Here is a 22,187-nt window from a genome sequence, read left to right as displayed (position 1 = left end):
GAAACTAGATCACCAGCTTACACCACTCACAAAAATAAACTCAAAATGGATAAAAGACTTAAATGTAGGCCGTGAAACCATAAGCATCTTAGAAGAAAACATAGGCAGTAAGCTCTCGGACATCTCTCACAGCAATATATTTGGTGATTTATCTCCACGGGGAAGTGAAATAAAAGACAGGATAAACAAATGGGACTATATCAAACTAAAAAGCTTTTGCACAGCTAAAGACAACAAGAACAGAATAAAAAGACAAACTACACAATGGGAGAACATATTTGACAATATGTCTGATAAAGGGTTAATAACCAAAATTTATAAAGAACTTGTAAAACTCAACACCAGGAAGACAAACAACCCAATCCAAAAATGGGCAAAAGAGATGAATAGACACTTCTCCAAAGAGGACATACAGATGGCCAATAGGCATATGAAAAAATGCTCAACATCACTAATCATTAGAGAAATGCAAATTAAAACCACAATGAGATATCACCTCACACCAGTCAGAATGGCGCTTATCAACAAAACAACACAGAATAAGTGCTGGCGAGGATGTGGAGAAAAGGGAACCATCCTGCACTGCTGGTGGGAATGCAGACTGGTGCAGCCACTGTGGAAAACAGTATGGAGATTCCTCAAAAATCTGAAAATCCAAATGCCTTTTGACCCAGCTATCCCACTTTTAGGAATATACCCCAAGGACACCATAGAACGGCTCGAAAAGGAGAAATGCACCCACATGTTTGTGGCAGCATTGTTCACAATAGCGAAGATCTGGAAACAGTCCAAGTGTCCGTCAGAGGACGAATGGATTAAAAAGCTTTGGTACATATATACTATGGAATACTACTCAGCCATAAGAAATGATGACATCGGATCATTTACAATAACATGGATGGAGCTTGATAACATTATACGGAGTGAAATAAGTAAATCAGAAAAAAAACTAAGAACTATATGAATCCATACATAGAAGGGACATAAAAATGAGACTCAGAGACATGAACAAGAATGTGATGGCAACAAGGGTGGGGGTGGGGGGAGGGGGGATGGGGCAAAGAAGGAGAGAGGGGTTGGGGGAGGGGAGGGGCACAAAGAAAACCAGATAGAAGGTGACAGAAGACAATTTAACTTTGGGGGAGGGGTATACAGCACAATCAAATGTCAAAATAATCTAGAGATATTTTCTCTCAACATATGTACCCTGATTTATCAATGTCACTGCATTAAATTTAATTAAAAAAAAATAAAAAATAAAAGAAAAAAAAAATTAGGACTTATTACCAATTAGGTTGACTACACAGAGATAAGCTAGAAACACTCAAGCCAACATCACTGACATGTTGGAATGCCATGAAAATTTGACAGAAAAATTATCCTGGAGCTTAAAAGGACTCTTATCATGATGCGGTCTGGTCACTGTCTTCTGCAGTCAAGGACATAACATAAAGCCTTAGAGGGTTACTGGGTCTTAGTTCATGCTGTAAAGGTTGTTCTCAATGTAGACATTCTCATCTGCTCGGTCGTGCACTGCAGCCGCACCTTGCAAAGTTCCATCCGTAGGGCCATTCGGTGAAAGTTTGGTTATATGCAACACTCTTCTACTCCCGCATAAATATTTTTTGGTTATTACAGCAGCCAAAATAGTAAGCAACATCAGGGCAGCCACAGAGAATCCAATGCAGAGTGCCTCTTTGGTGCTCATCTTTGAATTTTGTTTCACACTCGCGTGAGTTTCATTGTTTCTCCGACGGCCATCTGAAGGCTGTGTCACAGTGCTATTCCCATCTGTTTTGAGGTTTGATGTGGATGCTTGCATTGTAGGAGCAGAAGTGAAGACCCTGGCTGATGTTGTGACCCTGCTGACATTAGGTAAATCTGTCTTTTTTTTTTTTTTTTGTATTTTTCTGAAGCTGGAAACGGGGAGAGACAGTCAGACAGACTCCCGCATGCGCCCGACCGGGATCCACCGGGCACGCCCACCAGGGGCGATGCTCTGCCCACCAGGGGGCGATGCTCTGCCCCTCCAGGGCTTCGCTGTGTTGCGACCAGAGCCACTCTACCGCCTGGGGCAGAGGCCAAGGAGCCATCCCCAGCGCCCGGGCCATCTTTGCTCCAATGGAGCCTCGGCTGCGGGAGGGGAAGAGAGAGACCGAGAGGAAGGAGAGGGGGAGGGGTAGAGAAGCAGATGGGCGCTTCTCCTGTGTGCCCTGGCTGGGAATCGAACCCGGGCCCCCTCACGCCAGGCCGACGCTCTACCACTGAGCCAACCGGCCAGGGCTAGGTAAATCTGTCTTAAGGCTTGGTGTTGGTGCTGGAGTTGTAGGAGCAGAGGTGAAGACCCTAGCTGATGTTGGAACACTGGTGACCTGAGGTAGAGCTGTCTTAAGGTTTGGTGTTGGGGCTGGAGTTGTAGGAGCAGAAGTGAAGACCCTAGTTGATGTTGGAACACTGGTGACATTAGGTAGAGCTGGCTTTATGTCCAATAATATGTTGGTTTTCAAATCATTAAACCAACTGTTGCTGTGCTGAGCACTCAACACAGCAACAATACACGCCACAGTCGGACGGGGCTGCGTGCTCGATGGTTAAAGACACATTCCCTTGTTTAATGATTCCATATAGCTTATAACACGTGTTCTTCTGAAAGGTGACACGGTATCCATCAGTCCAGATGAGTTCATTTGGGCATTTAAATGTAGGACATGGCCCTCGGCTCCAGCACATAGTTGCAATTTCACGAGCTGTCGAGTAGGTGCAGAGTAGCGTGACAGGCTGACCCTCCACTCCACTCACACGTCCCTGAGAAACTAAAGAATCTGCCCAAAGTAGCACGAGGCCTGTGAAGACTACTCAAGGATGCATGATGGTATCAGCCTGTCTCAACGTGACTCCTTCTTTATATCCTTAGAGAAAATTCTGCTCGGTCTTCAGGTGCTTCTCGAAGACCTTCATGCTACAATTTCTACATGTTCCTGGGATGAGGTGAGTTCAGAACTCCAATAACTTTTATGTAATACATTTTTTTTCAAATTTCGGGCCCCAAATTAAGGTGAGTCTTATACATGGGAGTGTCTTATAGATATGGGGAAATACGGTACTTCAATCAAGGAAGAAGTTCTAGTTAATTAAAATAATGCTGACAGGAATGAATCAATTCACAATTACCAACAAGAAGGAATTGAAGGCATTTTATAAAGATAACCAATAAAATAAAAACATGAATTTTCCTAAATATCAAAAATTATACCAAAACAAAAACAAGTAAAACAAAAAATAAAATAAAATAAAATAGATAATAAAGATAGCATGCTATTGCTTATCCAAGACAGTGAGATATGCAGATATACAGGCAATAGTTTATATTTTTAAAAAGTGGACAATAAACCATAAAATTAAAAAACAAAGAAGCCTGACCTGTGGCAGCGCAGTGGATGTGGCATCAACCTGGAGTGCTGAGGCTGCCAGTTTGAGACCCCAGGCTTGCCTGGTCAGGCACATATGAGAAGCAGCTGTGAGTTGATGCTTCCTGTCCCCTCTCCCCTGCCTGCCCTTCTATTTCTCTTTCCTCACTCTAAAATCAATAAATAAAATATTTTTAAAAAGAGAAGATTTTTGTAGGAAAGAAAGAAGTAGGGTATAAGAGCCAGAGATAAAAAAATTTTTTTATAGAACTGACTTTAAAATTTTATGTAATTTTGTTGCATAATTATATGAAGAAGTAAACTTAAAAGTAGTAATTCTTAAAAATTCAAAATCAAAAGATACAAGTGAATTATTGGCATAATTATATATAAAAATAGTTCAATAATTAAAAAAACAAGCAATATATGCATCCCTATTATAGTCTATGTGTCAAAAACAAAAATACCTGAAAAATAAAACATAAAATGTTTTCATAATTGTCTGATTTATATTAACTTATAGTAATGGAGACTACTGTCCTAAAACTTGGTAAAACTTGTCATCACGGAAGAAAAGGAGGTTATTAAGCCTCTAGATATGAGGTGAGGGTCATGTCAAAGGGATGTAGGACATCAACACACTGTACACCTTAAATTAACGCAATGTTACCTGACCAATAAATCTTATTAATTAATTAATTTATTTATTATAGGAACAGAGAGAGGGATAGATAGGGACAGACAGACAGGAACGGAGAGAGATGAGAAGCATCAATCATCAGTTTTTCGTGTGACACCTTAGTTTTTCATTGATTGCTTTCTCATATGTGCCCTGACCGCAGGGCCTTCAGCAGACCAAGTAACCCCTTGCTCAAGCCTGCGATCTTGGGTCCAAACTGGTGAGCTTTTTGCTCAAGCCAGATGAGCCTGTGCTCAAGCTGGTGACCTTGGGGTCTCGAACCTGGGTCCTTCCGCTTCCCAGTCCGACGCTCTATCTACTTCTGCACCACCACCTGGTCAGGCCTGACAAATATATCTTAATGAAGCTGGGAAGTGGGGGGAGAGATAGGAGCCATCCGGAAGCAGCATCAAGTGGCCAAAGAAGGAATAATTTGAGCATAGTAAGAGTAATAACCAAAATGGGTCAAAATACAACAAATGTGTTCATATCCATGATTTCATATAATTATAAAAAAAAATCATTAGTTACTTTTAGAGAATTTTAATGAATAAAACTCATTTTTTAAAATTGATAAAGGAAAGGAATAAAGTACTTGTCTCATCTTTATCATGAATCAGTACCTTGAAGTAATCAAATGGTTGATGAGGGAAATATTCTCTTTACAGAACTATTCTAGATAATAAACAGAGGACTGATAAGGCACTGTATCACAATTTTGCAACTTTTTTTTTTTTGGACAGAGACAGAAAGAGAGTCAGAGAGAGGGACAAACAGGAAGGGAGAGAGATGAGAAGCATCAATTCTTCATTGCAGCTCCTTAGTTGTTCAGTAATTGCTTTCTCATATGTGCCTTGATGGGGTTGGGGGGTAGGGGGTGATGGTAGTGGTGGTGGCTACAGCAGAGCAAGTGACCTCTTGCTCAAGCCAGTGACCTTTGGGCTCAAGCCAGTGACCATGGGGTCACGTCTATGATCTCATGCTCAAGCCAGCAATCTCTGGGTTTTGAACCTGGGTCCTCTGCATCCCAGTCTGACTCTCTATCCACTGCGCCACCACCTGGTCAGGCACAATTTTGCAATTCTGCAACTTTCTTTTTTTTTTTTTTTTGTATTTTTCTGAAGCTGGAAACGGGGAGAGACAGTCAGACAGACTCCTGCATGCGCCCGACCAGGATCCACCCGGCACGCCCACCAGGGGCGATGCTCTGCCCACCAGGGGGCGATGCTCTGCCCCTCCGGGGCGTCGCTCTGCCGCGACCAGAGCCACTCTAGCGCCTGGGGAAGAGGCCAAGGAGCCATCCCCAGCGCCCGGGCCATCTTTGCTCCAATGGAGCCTTGGCTGCGGGAGGGGAAGAGAGAGACAGAGAGGAAGGAGGGGGTGGGGGGTGGAGAAGCAAATGGGCGCTTCTCCTATGTGCCCTGGCCGGAAATCGAACCCGGGTCCCCCCGCACGCCAGGCCGACGCTCTACTGCTGAGCCAACTGGCCAGGGCCAATTTTGCAACTTTCAATGAATAAACTGATCTAGATAATGATAATTAATTTTGTAAACATCACAAAAAAAATTATATACCTCCTGAAAAAAGTACACAGCCCAAAACAATCTCTTAGTCTAATTACCAATTTACTAGAAATACAGGGAATTCAGGAGTATAGGAAATGACACCATGGGGATACACACTCATAAATATTCAGGCCATGGAGCTCTAGAGTAAAAAAGACATGGTTTCTTCAATAAGAACAAAAAGTTACAAGAAAACAGAGAGAGGAAACCTATAGATTAAAAGATACTTGAGATATAATCAATCACAGTACATGAACCTTATTATGAATTGCAATTCAAAAAGACAAGATGGAAAAATATAAGTATGACAAGCAAGGAAAGTGTGAGTACTGAATGTGGTAATACAATGTCTAGAATTTGCTTCAAAATGATCCATAGGAGGATAGGTGAGTGGATAGATGAAACAGACAACTGATCACACACCATAATTGCTGAAATTGGGGTTAAGACAAGAGGATTGTCTTTAAGTAGATTTTATTGTGGCAAATTACAAATAACTGTTCTATTTCTGTATATGATTTAATTTGAAGCATACCTAAAAACACTCAGGATTCTACTTCATACTTTTTCTTTCTTTGAATATAAGATTTTAAAAATGTAACTAAAACTTTTATAAAAAGACTAACAGTTAAAACACATAATTCTTCTATAAAGATGTTTTACACACACACACACACACCCTATAAAAATTAAATTTTTAGAAAACAACCTTGTCTTTAAAAAAGCAGCAGCAGCTGTCATCATTAAACACAACATCAAACTATTTTTTAAAATCTCACTAAAAATGTATAACTTTTTTTTATAATGATCTTTAAAAAAGGTTCCTTAAAACAAGATGGTTCTGGCCCTGGCCAATTGTCTCAGTGGATAGAGTGTCAGCCCAGCAGATGGATATCTCGAGTTTGGTTCCGGTCAAGGCACATAGAAGTGACCCTCTGCTTCCTTCCCCCTTCCTCTCCCCCTTCTCTCCCTCTTCCCTTCCCGCAGCCAATGGCTAGACTGGTTTGAGTGTTGGTCTGAGGTGCTGAGGATAGCTAGGTTGATCCCACTGTCAGCCTCAGTCACTAAAAATACCTCTGTTGATTGAGCTTTGGCCCCAGACAAGGGATGCAAGGTAGATCCCAGTCAGGGTGCATGCAGGAGTCTGTCTAATTATCTCCCCCCCTCTAACTTAAAAAACAAACAAAAAACAAAACAAGATGGTTCTATAAAATTTGCCTAAAGATAAAAACAAATTAAGTAATTCCAAAGATTTCAGATTTTTGAACTTAACTATAATTTTACATTAAAGGCCATACTTTTAAGTGCCTACTAAGCTTTACTTTTTCATAGGTCACACCTAGGAAACGTATGGATCACATCTGACTTGTAAATGAGATATTTAACTTGCTTTTTTTTTTAGAAAAAAATTTGATCTTTTAAAATTCAGAAGATTCACATAAAAATACAGATTTTGACAGTTCTATATGCAGCAACGGGTTAGAGCACAGTAGCAGCTTCCTCTTTCAGAAGGGATATGGCACTGTTCCTTTCCTCCCTATCCTACCTCCCTTCTTTGCCTATACTATAGACCTGGTCCCCATAGACACTTGACGTTGCAATCAACAATTATATCCTAACAATGTTCTGAGGGAGGTTTTCTCCTCATTCTAAACAAAGTAGAACAGAAAAAAGAGGCTACGTATAAGAGCCAATAACATTCAGTTTTACAGTTAAAAAATGCAAAAAAATAGCATTCATTGTTCTTATAGCACATATATTGTTCTTATAGAATGCTGCTTGCACATTTTTAAATGCTTTTCTTGACAGAGCAGTAACGCTTACCTTCAGATCAAGGCTGCTAAGGCTTATGACATCATCATCTTTTGCTCTTCGTTTTCTTTTCTATAAGACAAAAAAGATTTCATTCTGATATAGAAGGAATGAATGTACTCCATTAAACAAAGACTCCATATAACTAGAAAAATCACTTTAAAAAGTGAAAACTTTGGCTACATTTTAAATATTTTAATGAGAAATGCTCATAAATTATCTCTACCATACATACTGTCTACTTGTACCCCCTAAACCATCTCCTGTTGTGAAGTGATTCCACCCTATTAAAAAAACTTATATAAAATTTTCCAGAACAGTACTCTTACATCAGTAAGGGCTGCCTGTACTTGTTAGAGAAAAAGTAAATATGTTTTAAATATAAAGGCAACAAATTTCTTAAAAAGATGCTTTTCTCATGGTCCAAAGTAATTGCCCACCTCGAGGAGAAACTGGTGGGAGTGGAATCAAAATCAAGCAGGACAGGGACAATGGAGAAAAGGAAAGATAAGAGTCCAGAAAGAAGTGGGGGGAATGTGGAGCCCGGAAGTCTCAGAAGTAAGCCACCATGAAAATAACACAAGAGGCAGCTTTATGAAGTTAGAAAAGCTATCTGCACCAAGCCTCTTTATTAAAAGGTCAGGAGAGCTATATTCACGTCAGAAGAAAATTCTCCAAAGTCAAATCCTATACAAAATAATTAAGAAAAAAGAGAAAAAGGGGAATAACAAACCGACAGGGCATAAAGGCACCTCACAAAGAAATGCTCAAAGAAGCAGAGAAAGGCCTGGCCTGTGGTGGTACAGTGGATAAAGTGTTGACCTGGAATACTGAGGTTGCCCATTTAAATGTCTGGGCTTGCCCAGTCAAGGCAGATACAGGATGCAACTACGGCGAGTAGATGCTTCCTGCTTCCCCCCCCTTTCTCACACTCCCTCTCTCTTTCTGTCTCTCTCCCCATCTCTCCAAAAAATCAGTAAATAAAATGTTTAAAAAATGTAAAAAAAAAGCAGAGGAAAACTATAACATACTATTTCAAATTTAGTTAAAAGACATTAAGAGGCCCTGGCCGGTTGGCTCAGCGGTAGAGCGGCGGCCTAGCGTGCGGAGGACCCGGGTTCGATTCCCGGCCAGGGCACACAGGAGAAGCGCCCATTTGCTTCTCCACCCCTCCGCCGCGCTTTCCTCCCTGTCTCTCTCTTCCCCTCCCGCAGCCAAGGCTCCATTGGAGCAAAGATGGCCCGGGCGCTGGGCATGGCTCTGTGGCCTCTGCCTCAGGCGCTAGAGTGGCTCTGGTCGCAATATGGCGACGCCCAGGATGGGCAGAGCATCGCCCCCTGATGGGCAGAGCGTCGCCCCGGTGGGCGTGCCAGGTGGATCCCGGTCCGGCGCATGCGGGAGTCTGTCTGACTGTCTCTCCCTGTTTCCAGCTTCAGAAAAAAAAAAGAAAAAAAAAAAAAAAGACATTAAGAAAATGACATAAGATATGAAAGAACAATATAAATCAGAATTAGGAAAAACTAAAAAATGAGGTGATTTAACTCAAGAAATCTTAATTGATCCTAAGGTCATTTCCAGAAGATGTTGTCCTAACTTTGACAAGTAAACTAAACAAAAATCCTGCATATCTGTGAGGCTGTGTACTGGTAAATAACTATAAAGCAAAATATACGGGGATAAAAACAGTGTTGCTGATATGGGTTAAAGTGGAGGTTGGGGGATGGAAGAAAGGCTTTTACAGGCAGGAGAACAAGGGAAAACACTACCAAGCAAAAGGATTGTACTGAGGGAAAAAGAGCACATACATGACCATACTTATGCATTTATATAAAACTGTACATTGTGTGCGCATATATATAAAGGAAATTTAACAGATTTTCTTTTCCCTATTTTAAAGTTTTGCTTTTCATATTTATCCATTCAATCCACCTAGAACTTATTTTTTGCATGTATGTGGTATGAGAAAATATAGCTGACACGTTAGCCACTCCTGATGCCATCTGATGATAAGCACTATTCCTTCATATTGCTTATATGATACAGTATGTTCTCAAATATATGTGGATCAATTTCTGGGTTCTCTATTTTATTCTATCAATTTATTTATTCATACCTGCACCCATATCATGTTGTGTAATTACTGTACCTTGGAGTAAGACTTAATAGCTACTATAGTAAGTAATTTTGCTACCTGACACGTACATTACTTTTGCTGTTCTGGGTCTTCCATGTGAATTGTAGAATGAGCTCCATTATACTCCAATGAGATTTCTATAAGAACCACACTGAATTTATAAATTAATTTGGGGGAAAACTGACATTTTTATGCAATTATATCCTTCCTTGCTTGAATATAATTAGATGTCCTATGTCCTTTATTAATGCTTTCCAATATTTCTCATAAAGTCTTACAGATATTTTCATAGATTTAGTCCTAGATTTAAAATGTTTTTATTTCAATAAAAGCATCTTTAAGCCACATTCTGTTTATTGGTAATATATACATTCTATTGGGTTTTTTTAAGCAGTAGCCTTACTTAAATGCTTATTAGTTCTAATAGCTGGTATTAACTAGTTTCTTGAATATTCTATGTAGACAATCATGTTTTCTCTGAGTAATAAAATCATATTGTCCTTTCTTTTCTAAGTTGTTTATCACTTGTTTTCCTGTCTTACTGTGCTGGTTAGGAGCACTAACACTATACTGAATAGATATAGTGATAACAGGCTTTTTGCTAAATTTATAAGAAATGTTTAAGCATTTTATCATTATGTATGTTGTTTGTGGTCTCAGACAAAGGAAGTTTTCCACTCTACTCCTGGTTTGCTAAGAATTTCGTGGGTGTTGATTTTACTTCATCCCATTCTTACTTTTCCTTCTATTTTCTTTGATTTATTTTATTGTTCTTTTTCTCATCTCTTAAGTTAGATGCTTTTTTAAACTATGTATTTAAAAATTATAAATTTCCTTCTTACAACTCCTTAATGACATTCCAAAATTTTAAATAAAGAAACCATAAGCTATTTCTTTTGCATGGGAGATCTCTACAAAAGTGTTTCCCAGGTGGGATGCACCTACCCTGGAGGACACCCAAGATATCTTCCCTATAGTGCAGGAGGAAAATGTTAGAATTGTTATTTTTATGTATTTCTTAATTTTTAAAAATAAGCTTTATTAATATTTAATACACAGATAACACTGGGGAACAAATTTTTTTTTATTTTCTGTTGCATGAGGTTTTAGAACTGTTTCTATATATTTCTGCATCGCTGATTCCAAATCTGAAATCTGTTTTTTGATGCATGCTCTAGTTTTTATGCAATCTTAATTTCTTTTTGTTACAGTTAATGGCATGCACTGATTTTTAAATTGGAGTTAAAGGGCAACGACTCTTGGATTGAACATAACCACAATGCAATTAATGTTTTACAAACATCACTTTTACATAATTATAATTGTTTTTAAATGTAAAAAATTATTATCTGATAAAAACACCCTCTTATTTTGTTTTAAGATTGAATCATGGCTTCTTCGAGTAGACATAAATGTAAGAATAATCCTGATACCTTCTGTTATATACTTATATGTGGCTGTTACACACTTCAACGTCAAAGGTGCAATATTTCATCATTTGTGACATGTGCATAAATTGCCTATTTTAAAGTTTCCCTTGGTGATCAAGACAAGAATTGGGCTCCTCATACTGTGTGTCATAATTGTGAGGAACTGCTTCATAACTGGACAAAAGGAAAATGCAAAGGAATGCCTTTTGGTATTCCCATGGTTTGGCATGAGCCTAAGGACCACAGCAGTGACTGTTATTTCTGTCTGATCCATACAAAGGACATCGGCAAGAAAAAATGGCATATGATCACATATTCTAATATTCCTTCAGCAATATGACCTATTCCACACTCTGAGACACTCCTGGTTCCAGTTTTCAATGGTTTTATTTCTTCTAAGGACGAAGAAAGTGAACATGGTGATCAAGTGTATTTTGATAAGATGCATGAGGAAATGGCTGTAGAATTTGAAGGGTCTTCTTCTGATACCAAGCAGTCATTAACCCCTCAGCAGTTTAGCCAATCCGAATTGAATGACTTAGTAAGATATTTGGGCCTATCAAAGAAAGCAGCTGAGTTATTAGCCTCCAGGCTTCAAGAAAAGAATGCACTTCACCAGTCAGCTAAAGTATCCCATTTCAGGAAGCGTGAACAAATGTTTGTGGACTTTTTTTCCGAAGACAAACACTTTGTTTACTGTCATGATATCTGTAGTCTTCTCAGCCAGCTAGGTGTTACCACTTACAGTCCAACAGAATGGCGGCTATTTCTTGACAGCTCTAAACGGATTCTGAAATGTGTTCTCCTACACAACGGTAATATTTATGCAGTGGTTCCAATTGGTTATTCAACTCATCTGCGAGAAGATTATAGTGACATAAAAATTGTCCTCGACTTTCTGAAGTATGAAGAGCATAATTGCATCATTTGTGTGGATCTTTTTTCTTTTTTTTTTTCCTTTTATTTATTCATTTTAGAAAGGAGAGAAAGAGTGAGAGAGAGAGAAGACAGAGAGAGAAGGGGGGAGGAGCAGGAAGCATCAACTCCCATATGTGCCTTGACCAGGCAAGTCCAGGGTTTCAAACCGGTGACCTCAGCATTTCCAGGTCGACGCTTTATCCACTGCGCCACCACATGTCAGGCCTGTGTGGATCTTTTTTCTTTTTTTTTTTTTTTTTGTATTTTTCTGAAGCTGGAAACGGGGAGAGACAGTCAGACAGACTCCCGCATGCGCCCGACCAGGATCCACCCGGCACGCCCACCAGGGGCGATGCTCTGCCCACCAGAGGGCGATGCTCTGCCCCTCTGGGGTGTCGCTCTGCTGCGACCAGAGCCACTCGAGCGCCTGGGGCAGAGGCCAAGGAGCCATCTCCAGCGCCCGGGCCATCTTTGCTCCAATGGAGCCTTGGCTGCGGGAGGGGAAGAGAGAGACAGAGAGGAAGGAGGGGGCGGGGGTGGAGAAGCAAATGGGCGCTTCTCCTATGTGCCCTGGCCGGGAATCGAACCTGGGTCCCCCGCATGCCAGGCCGACGCTCTACCGCTGAGCCAACCGGCCAGGGCAGGCCTGTATGGATCTTAAAATGGTAAATTTCCTGCGAGGACAACAGAGAGGTTTCACGAAGTATCCTCGCTTTCTGTGTTTGTGAGACAGCGGAGCTCGGGAGAAACACTGGACACAGAAGGAGTGGCCAAAACGTGAAGCTCTGGAAGTAGGGATGCAAAATATTGTGAATGAACCTGTAGTTAATCGAGACAGGATCATTTTTCCCCCACTTCACATCAAACTTGGCTTAATGAAGAAGTTTGTTCAGACTTTGAATAGAGAAAGTGAATGCTTTCAATATATTATTTCTGCTTTTCCTCCCTTGTCTTTCGAGAAGATAAAAGCAGGTGTATTTGATGGACCTCAAATTCGAACCCTCATACGTGATGAAGAATTTGCCAGGAAGATGAATAAGGAGGAGAAAGCAGCATGGCAGTCTTTTGTGGCAGCTACAAAGAACTTCTTGGCAACAAAAAAGCAGAAAACTATGAGCTTCTGGTTCAAAGGATGCTGTTGGCTTTCCGCGACATTGGATATAACAAGAACGTTAAGATTCACTTCCTGGCCCTGGCCGGTTGGCTCAGTGGTAGAGCGTTGGCCTGGTGTGCAAGGGGTCCCGGGTTCGATTCCTGGCCAGGGCACACAGGAGAAGCGCCCATCTGCTTCTCCACCCCTCCCCCTCTCCTTCCTCTCTCTCTCTTCCCCTCCCTCAGCGAGGCTCCACTGGAGCAAAGATGGCCCGGGCGCTGGGGATGGCTCCTTGGCCTCTGCCCCAGGCGCCGGAGTGGCTCTGGTCGCAATAGAGCGACGCCCCGGAGGGGTAGAGCATCGCCCCCTGGTGGGCAGAGTGTCGCCCCCTGGTGGGCGTGCCGGGTGGATCCTGGTCGGGCACATGCAGGAGTCTGTCTGACTGTCTCTCCCGTTTCCAGCTTCGGAAAAATACAAAAAAAAAAAAAAAAGATTCACTTCCTGAATAGTCAGTCACCTTGATAAGTTTCCTGAATATCTTGGAGCTGTTAGTGATGGCAGACTACTGCTGGAGCATCAAACGAGATTGTCCTCAACAAGTACACAAATGCAAGAACTACAAATGCAAATTTTTGCCTGAATAGAATTTAAATAAGTTTTGTGCAAATTTCATAATTAAAATAAGTGTTTGAATATGTTCTATTTTGAAATTGTAGACAAATTCTGATACAATCATATCTTTTAGTGTATTAGTGTATTTACTGCATTATATAAATTATTATATTTTCACAAAGATGATGCGCAAGAAGACATTCTACTTCATTATGCTAAACTAAATGTTGAAAATTTTACAATAAGATGAAAACGATGAAAACCTAAAATCTTGAATTGCAAAAAATCTGTAGCTTACAGAGAAAAACTATTGTCAGATTTGAGATTAGCACACTTGAATTAGGTAAGAACAAGTGTTTTTGTGGATGCAACAAAAATTTTGTTCCCCAGTGTAATGAGTTCATCATCACTCACATTATAAGGTTAAAGATAATGGTAATCTAGCCTGACTAGGCGGTGGTGCAGTGAATAGAGCGTCGGACTGGGATGCGGAGGACCAGGCTTGAAACCCCGAGGTCGCCAGCTTGAGCAAGGGGTCACTCAGTTTGCTGTAGCCCCCTGGTCAAGGCACATTTGAGAAAGCAATCAATGAACAACTAAGGTGCCTCAAGGAAGAACTGATGCTTCCCATCTCTCTCCCTTCCTGTTTGTCCCTATCTGTCCCTCTCTCTGTCTTTGTCACCAAAAAAAAAAAAAAAAAAGAAAAGAAAAAAGAAAAAAAGATAATGGTAATCTAATAAGATCCATTAAGAAGTCAGTCCCAAACTTCATTCTAGGTTGAGTATTGTGCTTTGAGATATTAGCTAATAATGGTGGTATATACATAAAAATCATAAATAAATACCAGGGGTATATGCTCAGATAGTTTTGCTGATAGGCTTGCAAATCAAGTTTAGAAACACTTGTAAACTTTCTCTGTTTAAGTTCAGGCTCAACGATAGCAAGGGAAAGGGACCAAAGTAAAACACATTTCAAAGGAAAATGTCGGCAGAATTTTAATGCAGAATTGCATTAAAATAAAGAGACACTTTCTGTGAATGTTTCTCTGACCAATTAATGTATTGATCCTGAACAGGATTTCCCAACAGAAATATATATTAAAAACAAAACAAGAGAAGAATACAAATTAAATATGCACTGCTGAATCCATCAGCACATCAATACAGGCATACAAGTTTGGCAAACTAGAAATAGAATCATTTTTGCCATTGTATCCAAATAAGAAAAGCCTAAGCATCTTGCTCTATTTCTATATATTATACTTTCTTTATATGCATACTATGATGTAATGACTTTTTAAGTATAAAAATAATTTTCTGGTATCACTTTGCAGACACATGCCTCTGTAAATTTCCATGTTAAAATTATTAAGCAGTCCCTCTATACTAAAATGATTAATAACAAAGTAATTCATTACTTATATCTTAATGAGTAAAGATCCTTATATGTTAACAAGTAAAGCCATTAGAGTATGTACATTAAAAAATGCATGTTTTATAATATTTTCTCTTAACACTGGTGGGAATAAGTGAAAGAGGATCAAATAGTTAAAGATGAATAGGTCTGGTACCTTTCAAATCATGTCTTACATTCAACTGACATAAAAATTTATTTTAGTTTGTTAGCAGAAAAGAATTAAATAGGCTGCCAAAGATGTTGAGAGAAATACAGACAACTGACTATACATTAGACTGAGAGATAACCAATAAGTTAATTCTAAGTTCTTGAAATAAAAAACCCAGGCATCTACTCACCAAAGTGAAGTCCCAATGAGGGCCAGGTGTTAAAAATGTGAAGGAGCTACCTCTCCTAAGGGAATATCTGTTAATAGAAGTTAAAACAATAAGTAAATTGAGAGTAATGTCAGTGAAATAAGGTATTAGACAGATTAAAAAAATCTATTTTTTTCAGTTTCAAAACTGTTTAGCCTTTTTAGTTATTCAATCATAGAAATAAAGGGAGGGCATGCAAAAAATAATTAGGGCATAGGTTCTAATCACTTTCAGAATCTTTACAAAGGTGACAAGAGTCTTCTATATCATTAGTGAACAGATTAGGATTAAAAAAATTCATCAAACCAAGCAGTTTATTTTAGGAACATATACATGGTTCAATTATATGAAATCTTTTTATATATTACACTAATAGGTTAAGTAAAAACAGTAAATAATGCAAAAAATTATTTGATAAAATTTAACATTCATGCCTAATAAAAGAGTATTAACATAATAAAGAAAATCTAAATGCATTTAATTTTTATTTCATATTGTCTCATGTACTGATTTTTTAAAAATTATGATTTAATAAATCAAGTAAAAAGCTTTGAATAACATCTGAGACAAACGTCCCAAGTAAGATTAAAATTTGACTAGGACTTTATTCTTTATTATTAAGTGATAGATTTTTCTTCTGTGTTATCTTTCTATTCAATGTAAAGAAATAGAGAATCCTATGACAAAAATCAGTCTTCACCTTTAACCCTTTGAGTAGTAAGAACGTTCATGTATTCCTGTGCTTCCTGATCATCCAGAGTATGGTTGTACAAATATTTATTTTAAAAAATGTGTAAGGCAACATAAAAAAAAAGGCAAATGTATGTTCTTGTTTCCATATATTGGTTATCAAACAAACATGATTTTAAGTTAATAAAACTGTAACTGGAACTAATTTCATTTTTTGAAAAAACAACTTACTCCTGGAGGTAAGTGAGCATGAAAAAAACCTCACTACTCAAAGGGTTAAAAAATATAAATCTGTGTTTATAAAATATGGGAGAAAAATTGATAAACTAGCACAAAAAATAAAAATAGTTTATAAATTATACTTATTGTTAACTGCTTCAGATGCAAATATATATTTTTATCTTTTGTGGAAATAAATAAAAATGAACCAAATGAGAAAAGCAATGGCTATTTATTCAGAGCATGATATAGCAAGGGAGTCAACCAATATCACTGTGTTGAGGCAGACTCAAAAGCAGGCCAACGAGGGAAAGCTTTATTGTAGAAGAGACTGCTTCAGATGTGCCCAAATTGGAAGCTGTTGGCAGGTTAACTACCTTGTTTCCCCAAAAATAATACATCCCCTGAAAATAAGACCTAGTGCATTTTTTTCAAGCTTAGAAATATAAGGCCTCCCCTGAAAATAAGACCTAGCATGTCTTTAGGAGCAAAAATTAATATAAGACACTGTCTTATTTTCTGGGAAACAGGGTAGCAGCAGGGCATCCTGTATGATTAACTGGGGTGCAGTTTTGCTTGCTCTGGTTCTCAGTTAGAAGGGAGGACAAAAATTAGGGAAGCTGGCAGTTACTAATTAATCAAGTCCTGGTCATTTGGAGCCAAACTGTTTAGCTTCCTGGATTATCAGTCCGTTATCTATTTGTATATTCTCACCCTTGACCCTCAAGGAAAGAGTTCACTGCAAGTTTTAACAGAAACATCACACTCGGTTGTCTTTTCCTACAGTAATTTATAAATTTAAATCAAATACAAGGGCTCCTGGTAGTTTATGATGCTAAATATAAATAAGTTTGCTTATATTTTGACAAGGAACAAAGGAGAAAAAAAAGGGCTAGAGAAGAAAGAGGACGTCAAAACAGTAATACGAAAACTGCATCAAAGAGAAACAGCAATTAGCAAAGCATACAAGAAGAGCCAGGAAGGCTCTTTGGGCAGAGAATAGCACATATAAAGGAGAAGGGAAATGAATTACAAGTAGTTACTTATGTTTGATAATTAAAAGAAATAAGGGCTAGATCAGGGGTCCCCAAACTACGGCCCCCGCAGGCCACATGCGGCCCCCTGAGGCCATTTATCCGGCCCCCGCCGCACTTCCGGAAGGGGTACCTCTTTCATTGGTGGTCAGTGAGAGACGCAAAGCATGGCATCACTCACATACAGTACTACTTCCAGTGACGTGGGATGCACGCCTCACGGCTCTGGAAGCATGTCACATCACTTCTTACATCTAGCAGTGACAAATATGGAACCGGACATTGACCATCTCATTAGCCAAAAGCAGGCCCGTAGTTCCCATTGATTTAAATTTACTTGTTCTTTACTTTAAATATTGTATTTGTTCCTGTTTTGTTTCTTTACTTTAAAATAAGATATGTGCAGTGTGCATAGAGATTTGTTCATAGTTTTTTTTATAGTATGGCCCTCCAATGGTCTGAGGGACAGTGAACTGGTCCCCTGTGTAAAAAGTTTGGGGACCCCTGGGCTAGATCATAATAAAAGGCCCTACACACAGTTTGCGTCCCACTGGGATCCACCTGGCATGCCCACCAGGGGGCGTCGCTCTGCCGCAATCAGAGTCATTCTAGCACCTGAGGCAGAGGCCACAGAGCCATCCTCAGCGCCTGGGCAAACTTTGCTCCAATGGAGCCTCGGCTGCGGGAGGGGAAGAGAGAGACAGAGAGGAAGGAGAGGGGGAAAGGTGGAGAAGCAGATAGGCGCTTCTCCTGTGTGCCCTGGCCAGGAATTGAACCTGGGACTCTCGCACGCCAGGCCGATGCTCTATCACTGAGCCAACCCGCCAGGGCCTCAATGAGATAAACTTTAAAGATCTAATTGGCTTTACTGAACTATTCACGAATCAGGCAGCATCCCATCTAGCAAACAGAAAGAGCTCCAAAGGCCTGTACAAAATAGGTTTTTAAAGGAAGAAAGGGATGGGGAAAAGGACAGACATTATTAGTAAGGAATACATTGTTTCAGGCAAAGCTGCTCTCCTGAGGGGAATGGAAGGGACCTACTGGCAGATTATCTCACTAGTGCTGACTAGGTAATTCCATGTGGACTGGTTAAAGGTTACACTCCTGGGAAGCTTAAACTGCAAGCAGTAAATCTTGGTTTGCCAAGGTGGGGTTTGGCACAAGTGACTCCATTTTGGGATGGCTGTTTCTCTTTAACAGATTAACACACAGTAGGCCTTTTATTATTCTTTTTTTATTTTTCTTATCAATAATTTCTTTTTATTAATTTTAATGGGGTGACATTGATAAATCAGGGTACATATGTTCAGAGAAAATATCTTCAGGTTATTTTGACATTTGATTATGTTGCATACCCCTCACCCAACCTTTTATTATTCTTGGAACTCAGTATTTTTGAGGGCCTCCTTAGTGAAGCAAGATACTTTAAAGAAATCATTTGCCACTGCAGAAAAGTCAAGCAACAATGAAGAAAACAGTATGATTTTTGATAAAACACTGGAACAAAGTGTTTAAGATGAACAAAAAAGACATTTGAAATACATTATAATTCATATGACTAAACAATCCATAGGTGTATTATAAACAAATGCTACAAGATCACAGGAAAAACAAGGCCTTCAAACCTTAAGTGTATGTATCACACTTTTTAAAAAACACTGCTCTAGGCCCTGGCTGGTTGGCACAGTGGTAGAGCGTCAGCCTGGCGTGCAGGAGTCCCAGGTTTGATTCCCGGCCAGGGCATACAGGAGAAGCACCATCTGCTTCTCCACCCCTCCCCCTCTCCTTCCTCTCTGTCTCTCTCTTCCCCTCCCGTAGCCAAGGCTCCATTGGAGCAAAGTTGGCCCGGATGCTGAGGACGGCTCTGTGGCCTCTGCCTCAGGTGCTAGAATGACTCTGATTGCGGCAGAGTGACGTCCCAGATGGGCAGAGCATCGCCCCCTGGTGGGCATGCCCGGGTGGATCCCGGTTGGGCGCATGCGGCTGTGTCTGACTGCCTCCCCATTTCCAACTTCAGAAAAAAAAAACCCCAAAACAAGAAAAAAAACACTGCTCTAGGTAAGTGCCATCATAAACTACATGGTTAAAACAGCCTTCAGTGGGAAATGGGTTGAGAAACAGCAATTAGAATTTATCAGATTATTTTAAATTTAATAATATTTATTCCAAAGTAGTAATCATAGTGGCACTTAAAATATTCAGTAAACACTGCCTTTCAGGAAGTGGTGAACACACAATACAATATACAGATAATGTATTATAGAATTGTACACCTGAAACCTATATAATTTATTAACCAATGTCACCCTAATAAAGTCAATAAAAATAAGAAAAAGTTCCAGAATAAAAACAAACAAAATCCCACTGCCTTCCAGGTATAAGACAAGAGTTAGGAACAACACAAAACCAAAGTTATTATTGCTATTTCTGCTATTCTTTATTTATTTCCTAGAACTGAGCATACTGACCTCAGAATAAATTTGATGTCTAAATTCTGGGAAGGAAAATAGCTCTTAGGAATTTTAAACAGGTTAACAAACTGGAAAAGTATTTCCAACTGATTGTAAGAATCTTTCCAGCACTAGCTATAATCAGCTTTACAGTAATGCTATTTTTTTCCCATTTCAATAACAAGTACCTATTTATTTTGAATACCCATGGAAAAAAGTAACCTCAAAAAACAAATTGTGCCCAGAAAGTATGCAAAACAGTACCAACTTCCAAAAATCTTGGAAAGACATAGTCATTTTTCACAGGGGTCAGACTCAAAATGTAATAGCTATTTTAAACCTTGTGGGAAAAACTTTTTGATTTCACCAAGCATTAAAATTATAACTGCCCTTTCTAGAAGATACCCAATACAGTTGATGTACAGGGAAATTTAAAGAATAAAATAATAAGTGATGGTCCTTCATCTTTTCAAGTATTTTTGTCCAATTCCCCTTTTCATACATCCAAATAATTATGACATTTAAGGCATATAATAAATACATGAAGAAACTAGCATGGTATATAAAATTGTGTTTCCTATTAACCCTATTGTGATTATTCCCTGGCCTCTAACATACTTCCTTTTGTATTATTGGTGTATTTTTGAATAATGTATATTAGTTTTAAACTAAGATAGTTTTAGTCTAAACAAATCAAAATTACAATGGTACAGTTGATGTTCAAAAAGGGAAGCATCAGTTCTTTCTTAAGCCTAATTATGTCCCTGCCCTCCCTATCATGGCAGATAATTAACAGCTGAATTAGAACTATGTATAAACGGCTGGCCAAAACGCAGCTCAAAAAAAATATTCATAAAATATACCAGACAATATAAGTGAGATAAGTCTTCCAATTAAAAAGGAAAATTACAAAAACATAAAGATACTGATTTAAAATAAGATATTTAGGGGTTTACAATGAAAAGCAACCAAGATGAGTTAGAAAAGTAAAATTTTTATTAAAGGCAAGCAAAACAGAAGGATTAATGATAAGCATATAGCAGAGTAGTAATTAGCAAGAAGAAAGAGTTGAGGCATAGGGACACCCAAAAATATGACAAAGTATAATTGAAAATTGTTTGGGATGCCTCCAGATCTGTTAAGGAAAAATACCTCCTATGTGAAAACAAGAAGTGTAGTTGTTCGGTTAAGAAAGTTGCTCCCACACATCAGCAAGCGCAGCTTAAATGTAAATTAGCCTCATGTAACTCAAAAATAACTGAAATTAAAAGTGTTAATCTGTAAATGCTAAGCGTACTATTAATATACAAATAATTATGTAAACTATTCTCTATAGTTAACATATGTTGATTTATGAGGTGCTGAACTATTCAGGCTCTCAATTTCTTTGTAAATTAGGCAAAAAAGAAGGCAATTATCACAGAAACAATTCATTTATTTGAGTCAAATATCTGATGTAGTAGTAACTGCCTACTCTTTTGACTTTTTAGCATCTTTGCTGTTAAGGAATTGTCTCTCTTCTCACTTCATAAAGATTCTGGAGGAGCTAAAATCATATGGGGTTTCTCACTAGTATCTAAGTGTCCCAAATAATGGATATATCTTAGAACATCTCTAGTCTGGAACACAGCTGAACATCTAGACACCAGCACACACACATTCCAAACACCACATTAGTGTTTTTGTATTGTGCAATTCTAACATACTTATCAGGTTGCCTTGCCTATAGCATCAAATTCAGGAGTGAGGGTACAAAGATAATGACAGCAGCAAGTAACAATAAGGGAAGAGAAAAATATCTAAAAGCACACATCATTAGAAATCTAGTAACCTTTGAAAAACTTTGGCAATTCCTCAAAAAATTAAACATAAGCTTACCACATGACCCAGCAATTCCACTACTAGGGATCTCCCCCAGAGAAATTGAAAACATATGTCCACAGAAAGATTTGTATGTAATTGTTCATAGCAGCATTATCCGTAAGAGCCAAAACTGAGACTCAAATCTCCAACAACTGGTAAATGGAGTAACAAAATGTAAAATATTAATTTCATATAACGGAATACTATTTTGCAATGAAAAGGAATAGAATATTGATGTGTGCCCATAATATGAATTTTAAAAATTGATGCAAAAGATCACATACTGCATGATTCTGATATTGGTTCTGATGCTGGCTGAAGTGGGGTTTGTGTACGGTGTCATATAAAAAGCATTTTATTGGACATGCACCTGGAGAGCTTTGGCCTTTGTAGTACGATTTATTTGAGGTTGAAACAGAAGGACGCTTACAGGCATTCAGTCTCATTTCTGTCTGTCTCCTCATAGAAAAAATCCAGTTTTGTCTTAAGTGCAGTATAAAAACCAA

At 38.8% G+C, this 22,187-nt stretch overlaps 2 protein-coding genes across 2 annotated transcripts in view; both read right to left on the bottom strand.

Moving 5' to 3' along the window:
* The window catches only part of NET1 (neuroepithelial cell transforming 1), a 55,100-nt gene that overhangs the window by 30,791 nt on the left and 2,122 nt on the right, over positions 1-22,187 (bottom strand). Inside the window, exons 2-3 of the mRNA XM_066384696.1 lie at positions 15,405-15,471; positions 7,476-7,535 (exon numbers count right to left, since the gene is read on the bottom strand). Of these exons, the coding sequence (XP_066240793.1) occupies positions 7,476-7,535; positions 15,405-15,471 (127 nt within the window). The remainder of the gene's footprint in view (positions 1-7,475; positions 7,536-15,404; positions 15,472-22,187) is intronic.
* LOC136405595 (hepatitis A virus cellular receptor 1 homolog) lies at positions 1,475-2,880 on the bottom strand. The gene is given in 3 exon segments (XM_066385099.1): positions 1,475-1,916; positions 2,275-2,537; positions 2,539-2,880. Coding segments are annotated over 3 exon segments (1,035 nt in total). The 5' UTR covers positions 2,869-2,880.

This window comes from Saccopteryx leptura, chromosome 5 (assembly GCF_036850995.1).
Source record: "Saccopteryx leptura isolate mSacLep1 chromosome 5, mSacLep1_pri_phased_curated, whole genome shotgun sequence".
NCBI classification, from domain to species: Eukaryota; Metazoa; Chordata; class Mammalia; order Chiroptera; family Emballonuridae; genus Saccopteryx; species Saccopteryx leptura.
Note: the sequence above shows the minus strand (reverse complement) of the source record. Positions and strands in the feature narration are given on the sequence as shown.